Source organism: Odontesthes bonariensis, chromosome 4 (genome assembly GCF_027942865.1).
Source record: "Odontesthes bonariensis isolate fOdoBon6 chromosome 4, fOdoBon6.hap1, whole genome shotgun sequence".
NCBI lineage: Eukaryota > Metazoa > Chordata > Actinopteri > Atheriniformes > Atherinopsidae > Odontesthes > Odontesthes bonariensis.
In genome coordinates, this window is record NC_134509.1 from 27373426 (window position 1) to 27386097 (window position 12672).

The 12672-nt window shown below is 38.5% G+C and overlaps 1 protein-coding gene across 1 annotated transcript in view; it reads left to right on the forward strand.

Moving 5' to 3' along the window:
* LOC142379139 (complement C3-like) overlaps positions 1 to 12672 on the forward strand; it is a 39459-nt gene that overhangs the window by 16651 nt on the left and 10136 nt on the right. The window contains exons 13-26 of the mRNA XM_075464276.1: positions 529 to 622; positions 746 to 837; positions 926 to 1123; positions 1224 to 1373; positions 3050 to 3176; positions 4136 to 4204; positions 5219 to 5443; positions 5531 to 5636; positions 5737 to 5825; positions 8062 to 8201; positions 10288 to 10500; positions 10640 to 10703; positions 10791 to 10880; positions 12391 to 12594. Of these exons, the coding sequence (XP_075320391.1) occupies positions 529 to 622; positions 746 to 837; positions 926 to 1123; positions 1224 to 1373; positions 3050 to 3176; positions 4136 to 4204; positions 5219 to 5443; positions 5531 to 5636; positions 5737 to 5825; positions 8062 to 8201; positions 10288 to 10500; positions 10640 to 10703; positions 10791 to 10880; positions 12391 to 12594 (1861 nt within the window). The remainder of the gene's footprint in view (positions 1 to 528; positions 623 to 745; positions 838 to 925; positions 1124 to 1223; positions 1374 to 3049; positions 3177 to 4135; positions 4205 to 5218; positions 5444 to 5530; positions 5637 to 5736; positions 5826 to 8061; positions 8202 to 10287; positions 10501 to 10639; positions 10704 to 10790; positions 10881 to 12390; positions 12595 to 12672) is intronic.

The following is a 12672-nucleotide window of genomic DNA, read 5'->3' on the forward strand; positions in this document are numbered from 1 at the left end:
ACCTATTCAGTGGCAGCTCTCTCATGACCTTTGACCAGATTCAGCACATACAATATACCACACCACCATCACCAACCCTAAGACCTGTCAGGACCAGATATTTCTTATTGTGTACTGATATGTAAAGCCTTATAATAAGGGTGTGCTTTCTTTTTATCACGACTATAAATAAATTACATGTAATTAAAAAATAAAGCATGAAAAGTATTAAAAGATTCTAGAAAGACGATCATGATAAGGATAAAGTGACTCTTGAGACAGTGATTTGATCAATTGCTTGTTTTGATGAGTCACTTTTTTTGTAAATCATGCTTTGAAATCTTTGGACACACTTAAATTGATGATGATAGAGCTTTTTATAGTTTGTACTTGTGCTGATCTCATATTTCATTAAGGCAAGAAGATAAATATGGATTTTTTTAATACTACTCGTCAAGAGAATATAACAAGATAGACTTGATCATTTTAATGAATACCAAATTGTTATTTTCTCTGTTTTTATTTACCTTTGCATGGCTTTATTTACAGGCAAGGACCGATGATCCCAATCTTCCATCTGAAAGACAAGCAGTTGGCTTTTGGCTTTTGTTTAAAGCTGAAAGCAACAATGATCTTCAGATAGGTCAGGAACATTCTGAAACTATAGTTTAATCATTAGTATAATAGGTAATACTGGTACCTTCACTTGTAACTGCGATGGCCCCTGTAAATGTCTTGTACCAACTGTATAAAGTATTTTTCACAGGTGTGGCTACAGCTGAGGTGGAATTAGGACAAAACATGAAAGTCGATGTCTTCTTGAAGCGGCCAGAAGGTCAAAAAGACCTCACATACCTGGTGAGAAATACGTTGAACCCTTTAGTGGATATTATGTATTTGTATTTCTCAAGCTGGATAATTAGCAATGTTTTGTCTGTATCCACAGATCTTGAGCAAAGGTCAGCTTGTGAAATACGGACGATTAAAGTTGCAAGGTCAAGTAATTATTACCTTCATACTTCCAATTACCAAAGAAATGCTACCATCATTCCGTATTGTAGCCTACTACCATACAAATTCTGATGAAGTGATGTCAGACTCTGTTTGGGTGGATGTAAAAGATTCCTGCATGGGCACAGTAAGAGTATAAACAACAAGACACAAATTCATACAGTTCAAGGCACTTTAATTGTGATCCATAAATTGTTTAGCAAAAGCAAATGTGCACTTCCTTTCCCTTTTAGCTAAAGCTGGAAGTAATGACACCCGTCACCGAACCTCGCAGAATGTTTAACCTGAGGATCACAGGAGATCCACAGGCAACAGTGGGATTGGTGGCAGTTGACAAAAGCACTTATGTCCTAAACAGCAAGAACCACCTGACACAGAAAAAGGCAATATCTTTATTGTGTCTGTTAAAATAAGCACCTGAACAGAATATGGACAAATTGTATTATTCAAAATATTTACCATTGTAAGTAGGGATGTCCCGATCAGGTTTTTTTTGCCCCGTCATTCTCCGAGTCATTTGATTTTGAGTATCTGCCGATACCGAGTCCCGATCCGATACTTCTACAGTGCATTAAAAAAACATGAAGAACGGCGAAGAATCAGATCCAGGATGTCCCTGATTTTGTTTATTTTATTCACTTATTTTATCATTCAACACTTATAAACAGAGCACTTCTGTGGGGTAGCTTAAACAAAAAAAGTAATCAAGTAACAAACAAATTCTTCATGTTGTAGTTTAGTGCAACAATGTCTAATGTAAAAAAGAGCAGCAGCTCAACTTGAAATACCTGGCAGAAGGTAGGTAAACAATCAATCATCATCAATCAATCATCTCCGTCGGGATGTCGGATACGCAAGGAAATTCACCTCCCGATCAGTAGGCGTCGCTAACGACCCAATCTCGCGACGTCTCTCCGTAGCTCTCCGTAGGCGACCATAAATCAGCCTTTAGGCTCACTCTCCTCCTCTGGTTTCACAGAAGGAAATGTACGTTTTTCTTGATGAAAACCAACATCTCTACCTTGTCAGGTTTGAGCCTGTTCCTGTTCTCATCAAGGATGTCAGCCATGTTCTTGCCACCTCTTGAAATCCCAAGTTTGCATATCTCACAGTTAGCAATCGCAACGTTTTTGTCATCCACTTTAAAATACCTCCACACCGCGGACATTCGCGCCCCCAGCTTCAAGCTGCTGCCGTGTTCTGCTTCGCTTTACGGCACGCAGTAAAGTGACGTCACGCCGCATGCATTGTTTCTGTGTGGAGTTGAGACCATAGACATAAAAATTCGGGGAGTTATGATTATTGCAGTTGGGGATATACACCTTCCTCTGTCGGAATGCAATGTGGATGCATTGGAGACCCATCCAAGATGGCGGCCGTGCTGATACATCCATGGTCAGCTCCAATGGGCAGTGTCAATCTATGAGGCGTCTACGTATATTATGGTTGGTTGAGACAGTCTGACGGTACCACAACATAACAGTAAATACTAAGCTGTTATTTTTACCCATTTGTTTTGAAATATTATAGTTCTGATAAAAAAAATTAAAAAAATAGATTAAATATACATATATAGATAGGCTATATATCCGATCGCTGATCGGGATGAAACGTCCGATACCGATCGGGTCAGAAACCACGTGATCGGCCCTGATTTCCGATCACGTGATCAGATCGGGACATCCCTAATTGTAAGGTCTTGTTTTTATTAGCGAAATGCCCTGAGATCCCTTTTGTTGAAATATTTTAATGAAACTGAACTGCACTGAGGCAAAAATTAATATGAAAAATATTCTATTATTATTTAAAGTGTAAGTTAGATACTAAATATCTGAGGCAACCAATAAGAGTCCAACCTCAAGTCACTTGTTTTCCAAAAGTTAAATCACATACATACACATACATGCTTGTGTAGGTTGCACCGTCTGCTCAGTTCACCTACATTTTGAAATAGTTCAAATCTGAAATGGTTGGTCATCACAGAGCATGAGTAAACATAAGGGGGGAAAAGGCAAATAAAATATCTAACTTAGCCTTGTGTGCCCACATTTCTGCTCAGATTTGGGACACTGTGGAAAAATATGACACAGGCTGCACACCAGGTGGAGGGAAAGATAGCATGAATGTGTTCTATGATGCGGGGCTGTTGTTTGTCACCAACACTTTTGGAACCCCCGGCAGAACAGGTAACACTTGTGCACTCCTCACTCTCACTTCCACTGGTTGAAATAAAGATGACTTAGTGGCAGGCTGCTTGGCCGAATGTGTTTTACCATCTATCAGACAAGCAAACACTCCACCATAGACACTTACACAAGTTTTGATTGTGGGCTATTATGTATTGGAAATAATATACTGATTAAGTCTTTTTTTGGTTTGTCATAACCTTTTAAGAACATAACAGGCTGTTGAAATCAGGCCAAGAAGGGAAATTATTTATACTTTTTATCTATTACTCTCATAGCCTGTAATGCTTGGGGCTTGTGGAGTAATAGTGTAAAAACTATATTCTGAATTAATTATTTGACTATTTTAATCCACGTCTTCATTTTTGCCACAAACATCCAGTATTAATTTCACTGTATATGTTGCACTAAAGATACTCCCACTACTATCCGCAATTTCTCCAGAAAAATGCAGCACTTTATAGTGAAAACAAATCTAGAGGAGTGCTGCATCATCTCTCTGGTAGATAACTATTTAAGATTCATGACAAAAAGAGAGTATTCCAGTTCATTTTTCTGATGTATAATCCATGGATATTTATTGTATTAAGATTATTTTACTCAGGACCGCCAATGTTTGGTTAAATTATGAAAAAAATAAATTTTGTCTAATCAAGCTACTGTTTTAATTTTAGCATTTTATATAAATATGTTCATTCCATTGGGACTTGTATGCTTGATCACAATCTATATTAAAAAAAAGAGTGGAAAAAAGGGTGAGACCAAGATGAACAGCCCGATGAACAGGGTTTGTAACAGTTTCCATAATGATCGCTACCCACTCTAACATGTTTCCATGATTGTCAACATGTTTGGAAAAGGGGACATTTCTGTGTTTTCACGTATTGTAAGTTATCATGGAGACTAGTTTTGTACTTTCTGGATTCAGTTTAATACATTGTTCATTTTTTCATTTATAGATGTAAAGTGTCCTGCCTTCAGCCGGAGGAAACGAGCCAGCCCTGTAATAAACATCAGAACCAAGCTGAGTAAGAATCGTTGCTTTTTTTACTTTTTCTACATGACACATCAGTGTTTCTTTCTGTGCTTTAGGGTACATGAAGTGCAGACTAATAGGGGAACATTTTCAAATCAAGGCAGATATTGCGACTCTCAACTGTTATGGATGTGTGTGCAGAAGCTTGCTTTCATGTTTCAACTATTTGCCATATTGTAAGAAATGTATTGTTGTCATGGCTGTGTGTCAGAAGAACATGAAGGAGAAACTAGCTACAGTACATATGATTGGAAAAAAGAAAAGGGATGAAAAGCTTGTGTCATTCTGTGTATTTTTAGCCTAAAAAGTTAGAGTTCAACTTTATAACATCTACAAGGAAGCTAGACAATGACAACTTTATTTCAAAGGACTATTGTGTATTTTTTAAGCAGTGTGTTACTGTCCATTAAATTAATTAAAAGAATGTTTTTACTTCTAAAAAGCGTCCTGTCAATCTATAAGAGTCAGCTTAATTTTATCTGAGATAACAAGTTTTGTGGACTACATGTGGGCTCCAAGTTTTAATTTTGCTTTAAGTTTTGGATTGAAATTCTGCTGCTGCTGCAATTCGGCGGCCGTGGCTCAGTGGTTAAAGTGGGTCGTCCAATAACCTGAAGGTTGGTGGTTTGATTCCCACTCTCACTGCTCATAGGTTGGTGAACTGACAGCTGGGGGGGTGGCAGTCCACCTCTTTGCCACAGCTGAGGTGCCCTTGAGCAAGGCACTGTACCCCCATGCTCCCCGGGCGCTATGAATGGCTGCCCACCGCTCCAGTATAATGGCATCTGTCTCCAAGAGTGTGTGACCATGTGCATGCGTGTGTTCAACAGGTGCCAACCCGATGGGTTAAATGCAAAGGAGTAATTTTGTGTATTTCATGTATCTACATGATAATAAAGTCTTAATCTTAATCTATGTTCTGGAGTTTAATAAAGTAACATAATTTACTTCTAAACCATACTGTCATTGTCCACTCTTTCATCTACCACCTTCTTTTTATTTTCAGTAAGTCAGTATGAAGACAAAGAATCAAGAGAGTGCTGTTTGGACGGAATGAGGACTAACCCTGTTTCATACACCTGTGAGAGACGCAGCGAATACATTGTGAATGGTCCAGCCTGCGTCGAAGCCTTTATGCGCTGCTGCAAGGAGATGGAAAAACAGCGAAACAAGAGGAAAGAGGAAGTCAACTTATTGTCTCGCAGCAAGAGAGCGGCAGAAGAAATGGGGGGTGATTACCATCACTTTGTAACTGCATTTAGAAAAACTATTTCTGCTTCCTAATGAAGAATATGAACCTTTTTTGTGATTTCCACAGACGATGATGACTATTACGTGGATAGCATTGATATTTATTCTCGCACCCACTTCCCTGAAAGTTGGCTTTGGAGCGTTGTAAATCTGCCTGCTTGCTATGATCACTGGTAAGGACAGCAACACAAAATGATACACAGGAAGTCATGACACCACTAAAATTTCTCTGAAAGTTTTTTTACGACCAAATGTGAAAATTCTTTATTGCAGTAAGTCCACATCAATCAACAAAATGTTTCCTGTGCCAGACACAGTGACAACCTGGCAGCTCACTGGCATTAGTTTGTCAAGAACTCACGGTGAGGACTGTTCATTTGCTGAATTTACTTCTGTCATTTTCTATGCATTGATTTAATTTAATTGAGCTTTCTTTTGGGAAAGTTTCTAATATTTTTTGGTAATTTTTATTCATTCCCAGTCCTTTGTTTTTTCTCAAATTTACTCTGAAGCCCATTTCATCAAAACAAAGGCCCCAACATCCTATAACAACTGGCTTTAGTGTTTAATCAGCATTCAGACTATGCGTCAAATTACTTTGCATTAGTTGTAGGTAATTATCGTGTGTAGCTCAGCTCTGATTGATATTATTTGACAAATTATTTGACATATTTCAATGGTGGTGCTCTACTCCAAGTTAAAATTAGTGGCACAGCTCACATTTTCTTCATATAAACATGTTAAAATAGTTTATCCTTCTCCAAGAGAGCTGACAGCTTTATCTCAATGTGGCTGTGTGAGGTTAATGTCTGTAATAATAAATATAACCTTAAAGGGATAGTTCGGGATATTTGACAGGAATCTGTATGGCATCACCATAACCAGTGTCGTGCATTCAAACTGACTTACCCCCGACAGTGTCCTGTGAGCCGAGTTCTTGTCCAGTGTTGGTCAAGGCGAAAGTAGTCCGGCTTGTTTGCTGGGGTCAAGAAAGTAGCGCGTTTTTCTTCCCAAAACAGTACGTGTGCTAAAGAGTGATTTATTTCATCACAAAAACCGAAGCCGGCAAAAGTCACTCCTCGTTATCACTTGGGCCCTATACTGTCTCTCATTGTGTATCAGTGCGCACGTCATTCTGACCGCGAGCTGTGCGCACGAGTCTTTCTGTTCTTTGGCAGTGCTCAACACTTACTCTGCAGACAACTGGCCATCGGGTCCAGCTGGTCTGGGACGCCTCTTCCAGTTGATCTTGGGAACATGGAAAAAAGTTCTCAAGACGCCTGCATTCAGGAGTGCAGGGAAGTCACCGTTATTTGTGATGCAGGCAGCAGCCGTTCCGCGCCCGCCGACATCCTCATCTAAGGTTTTGTATCTGGGGCATAACTGAATCCCACTCGTGGCAGCAGTAACATTCCACCTCTGTCTGCATTACTTCACACTTCAAACAAGTGCACCAGGATTTGCCGGCCACCCTGGGTATCGCAGCTCCAGCAGTGGCTCCAGCTTCTGTTTCCATCACTTCTCTGTCCACCCTCTCTCTTTCTGCCCGATCTAAGTCCATTTGGCGAACTTCCTCCTCAGTATAAACGGGTTCATAAAGATACCCCCTTGGCTCTGAACGGAAGTCAATATGTTCCTCGTCGCTCTCGTAGTCAGACATCTTCCCGAGCAGTAAACAAAGTGAATCGACTCGTGCGCACAGCTCGCGGTCAGAATGACGTGCGCACTGATACACAATGAGAGACAGTATAGGGCCCAAGTGATAACGAGGAGTGACTTTTGCCGGCTTCGGTTTTTGTGATGAAATAAATCACTCTTTAGCACACGTACTGTTTTGGGAAGAAAAACACGCTAGTTTCTTGACCCCAGCAAACAAGCCGGACTACTTTCGCCTTGACCAACACTGGACAAGAACTCGGCTCACAGGACACTGTCGGGGGTAAGTCAGTTTGAATGCACGACACTGGTTATGGTGATGCCATACAGATTCATGTCAAATATCCCGAACTATCCCTTTAATATTGAAGAAAGTCCTGATTATCAGAAACTTGTGTCCATTAAAGTTTTCAGGATACAATTTAATGTCATCCCTTCATATTGTTGTAGTTAGAAAAGCAGCGGTCGTCACTGGATCGGTTTTGAATACATAACGTAACCTCCAGGGCTCTGACTGGTTAACACATCACTTCCGGTAACTAGAGAGGATTTAATCAGCTCATACCGTCCTTTAGAAATGCTACTTTTGGTGTTAAATAGCGTTTGTCACCAACTTTAGTTGTGTGTTTTATTTATTTGTCAAAGAAAAGTTGCAACTGCATAAATGCATCTTTTAGTAACAATATGTTGCTGAGACATCTCAGGCAGTTCAGGTGGCAGCATGATATTCAGCTGGCACAATAAACATTTCATCAGACGAAGAGTCAAATAATTGACAATTTCCCCTCTTGTAAATTTGTCAGGTTCTAGATTAAACATCTGAAAGTTAAACGTGAATAAGACTCTTTCTATCTTACCGGCCCTATCACCCTGGCCTTCACATTTATTTTTCCATTTTCATTTTGTGTTTGTTTCATGTTTGATTTCCTTCTATCATTTAAGGTATCTGTGTTAGCGATCGACTAGAGTTCACTGCCCGGAAAGGATTCTTTGTTGATCTTAAACTACCGTACTCTGCTGTCTATGGAGAGCAACTTGAAATTAAGGCAATTCTCCACAACTATAGCCCTGATTCTATCGCTGTAAGTATCTGCTATTCTACCAAACAGATTAAGTATGAGACACTTTGTAAAGGAGTTGGATGTACATTGAAATGGTAATTATTCAACTCCAAAAGGTTGAGATGCTATATCTGTTATTAACAGTGGAATGCAATGCTTGGCAGATCATTTAACCACAATGTAAAATTAATAATGACTTGAGAACAACATATCAGATGTTGAAAATAAGAAAACATAATTATACCTTGCTAGCAATGTGTTTTTGAAAAAGTAGGGGAAGGAAATTATTAGCTACTGTATTACAACAGCTCTTTTTTTAACAATGCCCCATTAGGTTTTGGGAACTTACACCAACTGATGCAGTTCTGAAAGCAAAAAAACTTTTTTTTTTTTTCGCTTGATAAAGGGTTTCTGCTCAAGTTTGTTCTGATTTCATAATGATCCAAATGTTGTCAGACTGCAGAGGATGTGGACTGCAGGAAGGCTAGTTTGGGAATCTTTTTACCACAAAGCTATATTATTGTAACGTGTGATGTTTTAGTGCCGTCTTGTGAAATAAACAAGTCTTTCCCTTCAGTTTTGTCTGAATTTAGAAGCAGACAATTCAGAGTAATCCAGCTTTTTATGTCTTTGAAACATTCTTGGAGTCTAATCAACTGATTGATTTCATCTGGTATCAAAGACAAGTGCAGCTGAGTACCATCAACATAGCAATGGAAATGTATTCCATGCTAATAATATGACCTAACGGAAGCATGTAGAGCCGTTACCACCCACTCCCGCTGTCTGTCTCTGTCCAACCCTGCCCGCACCCCAAGACCCATTAATTGATAGACTAAACCAGGGGTCCCCAACCTTTTCAGTACCAAGGACCGGTTTGGTTCTGCAATTTGTTCCTGCGGCCCGGTCGGGGGGGGGGGGTTACTTTTTTTTTTTTTTTTTTTTGTACTTTACGTTCGACAGACATTACATTTAGCAGATGCTTTTACAAATTAGGATATGATGACAGACAGACAGTCATCATTGAAAAAAATAAACATGCCTCCAATGCAATCTATGCAGTTTCCAAGTATAGAATCTAGCGAGTGAAATGAAAGAATTCCCGATTTCCATGTCTTTTTAAAAAAAAAATTATTATTATTTTTTTTTTTCCCCCAATGGAATGTCTCGCGGACCGGTGGTTGGGGACCCCTGGACTAAACGATAAAATAATTTTATATGCACTGAATGTTTGATTTCAGTAGAACAAGAGCAGAATAAATCAAAATATATTCAACAAAATATCTCAGCTTTAAATAAGAAATATTCATGTAAACTAAGGCCAAAATGTAATCAAATGTCCAAATATCTGTGCAGTTATAAAAAAACAATAACCAATCATTTCAAAGCTTTTCCATATATATGATTTTCCATTCTCTTATTTAGTTTCTTACTCTCCAGCCTTAATTTTATCACTCTCCATCCTACCAACAATCTTGGGACCCACTGTCTATTTTTAGCCGCTTGCTCCTGCCCGCGACAATTTTAAAACCGCCCACTCCCATGAGATTTGCGTTGGGTCCCACGAGATTCCAGTCCCAATGAAGAAGAAGAACAATGCTCCAGAAGCATGTATAAAGTGAAAAGAATTGGTTCCGCAGAACTCCATGACTTACTCTGGTGTACGAGGACATTTACATTAACAAACTGGAATCTATTGGATGAATATGGCTAAAACCAGCATAATCCTTTAATCCCAATAACAATTTGAATCCTTTGTAATGGAATATTGTGATCAGTTTTATCAAATGCTGCACTGAGATTCAACAGGATAAGCACAGACAAGAGTGGAGAGGTACAGTACATGTATGCACACATGCAAATATTTGTTTAAATAACGTTTATAAATGTTTATACCATTTGTGAGTTTACTACATACCTGCAGCCTTCATAGAGACAAATCCATTTAAATGTCCCTATGTTAGAAATTCACAGACCCAGACTCACCACATACCAGGGAAAACATATAAAGTTAATCCCCTTATTTTTTCAAACATTTCTATGATATGTCAACGTATAAATGGCATTAATTTGCTTTCAACAGAGCAAACTTTTATCCCAATTCAAGGTGCGTGTGGAACTGATAGAGAAAATGGGCGTTTGCAGTCCAGCTCATAAACGTCGGCGCTTTCGTCAGGAGGTCAAAGTTGGAGCGCAAACAACTCGAGCTGTCCCATTCATTATCATTCCAATGAAGGTGGGAGATATCCCTATTGAGGTCAAAGCAGCTGTTAAAGACTCATATTTGGACGATGGAATTATGAAGACGCTACGGGTGGTGGTAAGAAAAATAAAATGATAATAGTTCCAGACCTTTGTATATATTTTCATTAAGAACTTGTATCAATTAAACACTCAACCTGTAGTAAAATCCAAAGTTTTTTAACTGCTGATGGGTTTAAAAACTTTTGTTTTACCAGCCTTCAGGAAGACAAGTAAAATCTATTAAGAGAATAACACTAAACCCTGAGACTGAAGGAGTTGGTAAGTTTCCAAGTGCAGTAGGAAAAAAATAGCAAAAACATTATGTTTTCCGATATGCATATCACCTAACTTGCTCATTTTCTTTAGGTGGAAAACAGGTGATAAATATCAAAAGTGAAATTCTTCCCACAGATGTTGTTCCAAACGCACCTATGAGCACAGTAATCTATCTAACAGGTGAGAACAAAGTCTAACTTGAGTTTTATAAGATTAGAGTTCTCCAAGATGTGTTTTATGCAATAATAAACACATTCCATAAAACACTAAAGATGCATCGTCCTATCTTACAACTTCTTGAGCCAAAGAGATCAAATATGTGTAAATATCCATGGTAAAGTAATCATAAAAATTCACAGTGTTTGAAAGGATTTTGTATATTTCTGACATAATTTAAAATCAGAAAACAAAGACACATTGAAAAGACAAATATTTTGCAATTATTTAATTGAAAAGTTAACAGTCATATCATGTCATATCATATTACGGTATATATAATGTACTATTTGTATTAACCATATCTGTGTGAGGCAAAAACATGCAAACGTCTCAAGCCGAGTTGATTTAACCGTGTTTTTTAAAAAACTGCATTCTAACTGAGCCTTATCCTTAAAACACATTTCTAGTCTCAAGTGTTTCACATCTTAAAGAAAGAACATTTATTGGGAGTTTAGAAAAGGTGTGTTGATGCTCGTCAATTTGGAAAAGATTACAAAATTATCTTTAAAAAGATTGGACTTAAATGGACATCTAGAGATTATGTACATATGGAGGAAATTCCACGGGAGGTCATCCCTTCAAATATTACTTCATATTTCCTTGATATCCTCGAACAGCCCAAATGCTGTAGGCAGTGCGCTTTCGCTGGAGCATGCATGTTATCAACCATGACAATTTTAAAAGCTGAAGTTTTTGCACCACAAGGAACAAGTGATCCAGTACTTTTTTTAGAGCACAAAACTTTGTTTTAAGAAAAAAATATATATATATTTGGTTGAGCCTTTTCAGCTTCAGCTTCCCAAAGGACTCAGTGATCATCTTTGGATGCAGTTATTTTTTTTTCTGGCTGGGCCTCCAACACAGTCACAAAAAAGTTGGATTTCCTTGCTACACTTCACAGAGGTTTTATAAACGTGACCCTGTACAACTATGGATTTTTACACAGGACAACCAACAACTGCTCAGAAATACAGTTACTCTCACAGACAACTATAGATTGCATTTACCAACCCTCATGCACTTCAAATGTGTACAAAACAAAAAAAATAGCAACTTATCTTTGGATAACAATAAAGGAGTGTGTAGGCATCATCACCTTTTCTAGCTCTTGGAGCCAATGTTTTCTGCATCAGTTTTCATTTTACCACACATCCTGCAAACAAACAGTAAAGTGAAAGCTGTAGCATCCCTTGGCAACATAAAACATGAGCATGCTAAAATATCTGAAAACTAAGTGGTTAATAGTTCAGTATTAAATTTTGCCGTGGTAGTTTGTCGTTAAGAATTAAATTACTGGAAATGATTATGCCATGAGCCCTATAAACATTAAGACTGACAATGGCAGTCTTTTGGTTTGAGCCTAGTTGGTAAATGGGAACATGTCCCTCCTAAATCTGTGTTTTTCATGTCGTTTCATGTTTCAAGTCTCATATCAAAATTTTTATTTGAACCCTTTTCTGTGTCCACACAGCACAACAGTTGACTCACCTATTGACTAAAGTTATCAGTGGAGACTCTATGGATACTCTGATCATTCGACCCTCAGGCTCTGGAGAGGAGAACATGGCCAGCATGACCCTGCCTGTCATTGCAACCGTATATTTGGATAAGACCAATCAGTGGAAAACTGTTGGCCTCCAAAAACGGAATGAGGCTCTCGAGCACATAAGGAAAGGTTAGCCCACACACACAACATCGAACAAGTATCATGTGGCCACGATTCTTTTGAGTTGAGTCGATTAAGTAAAACTAA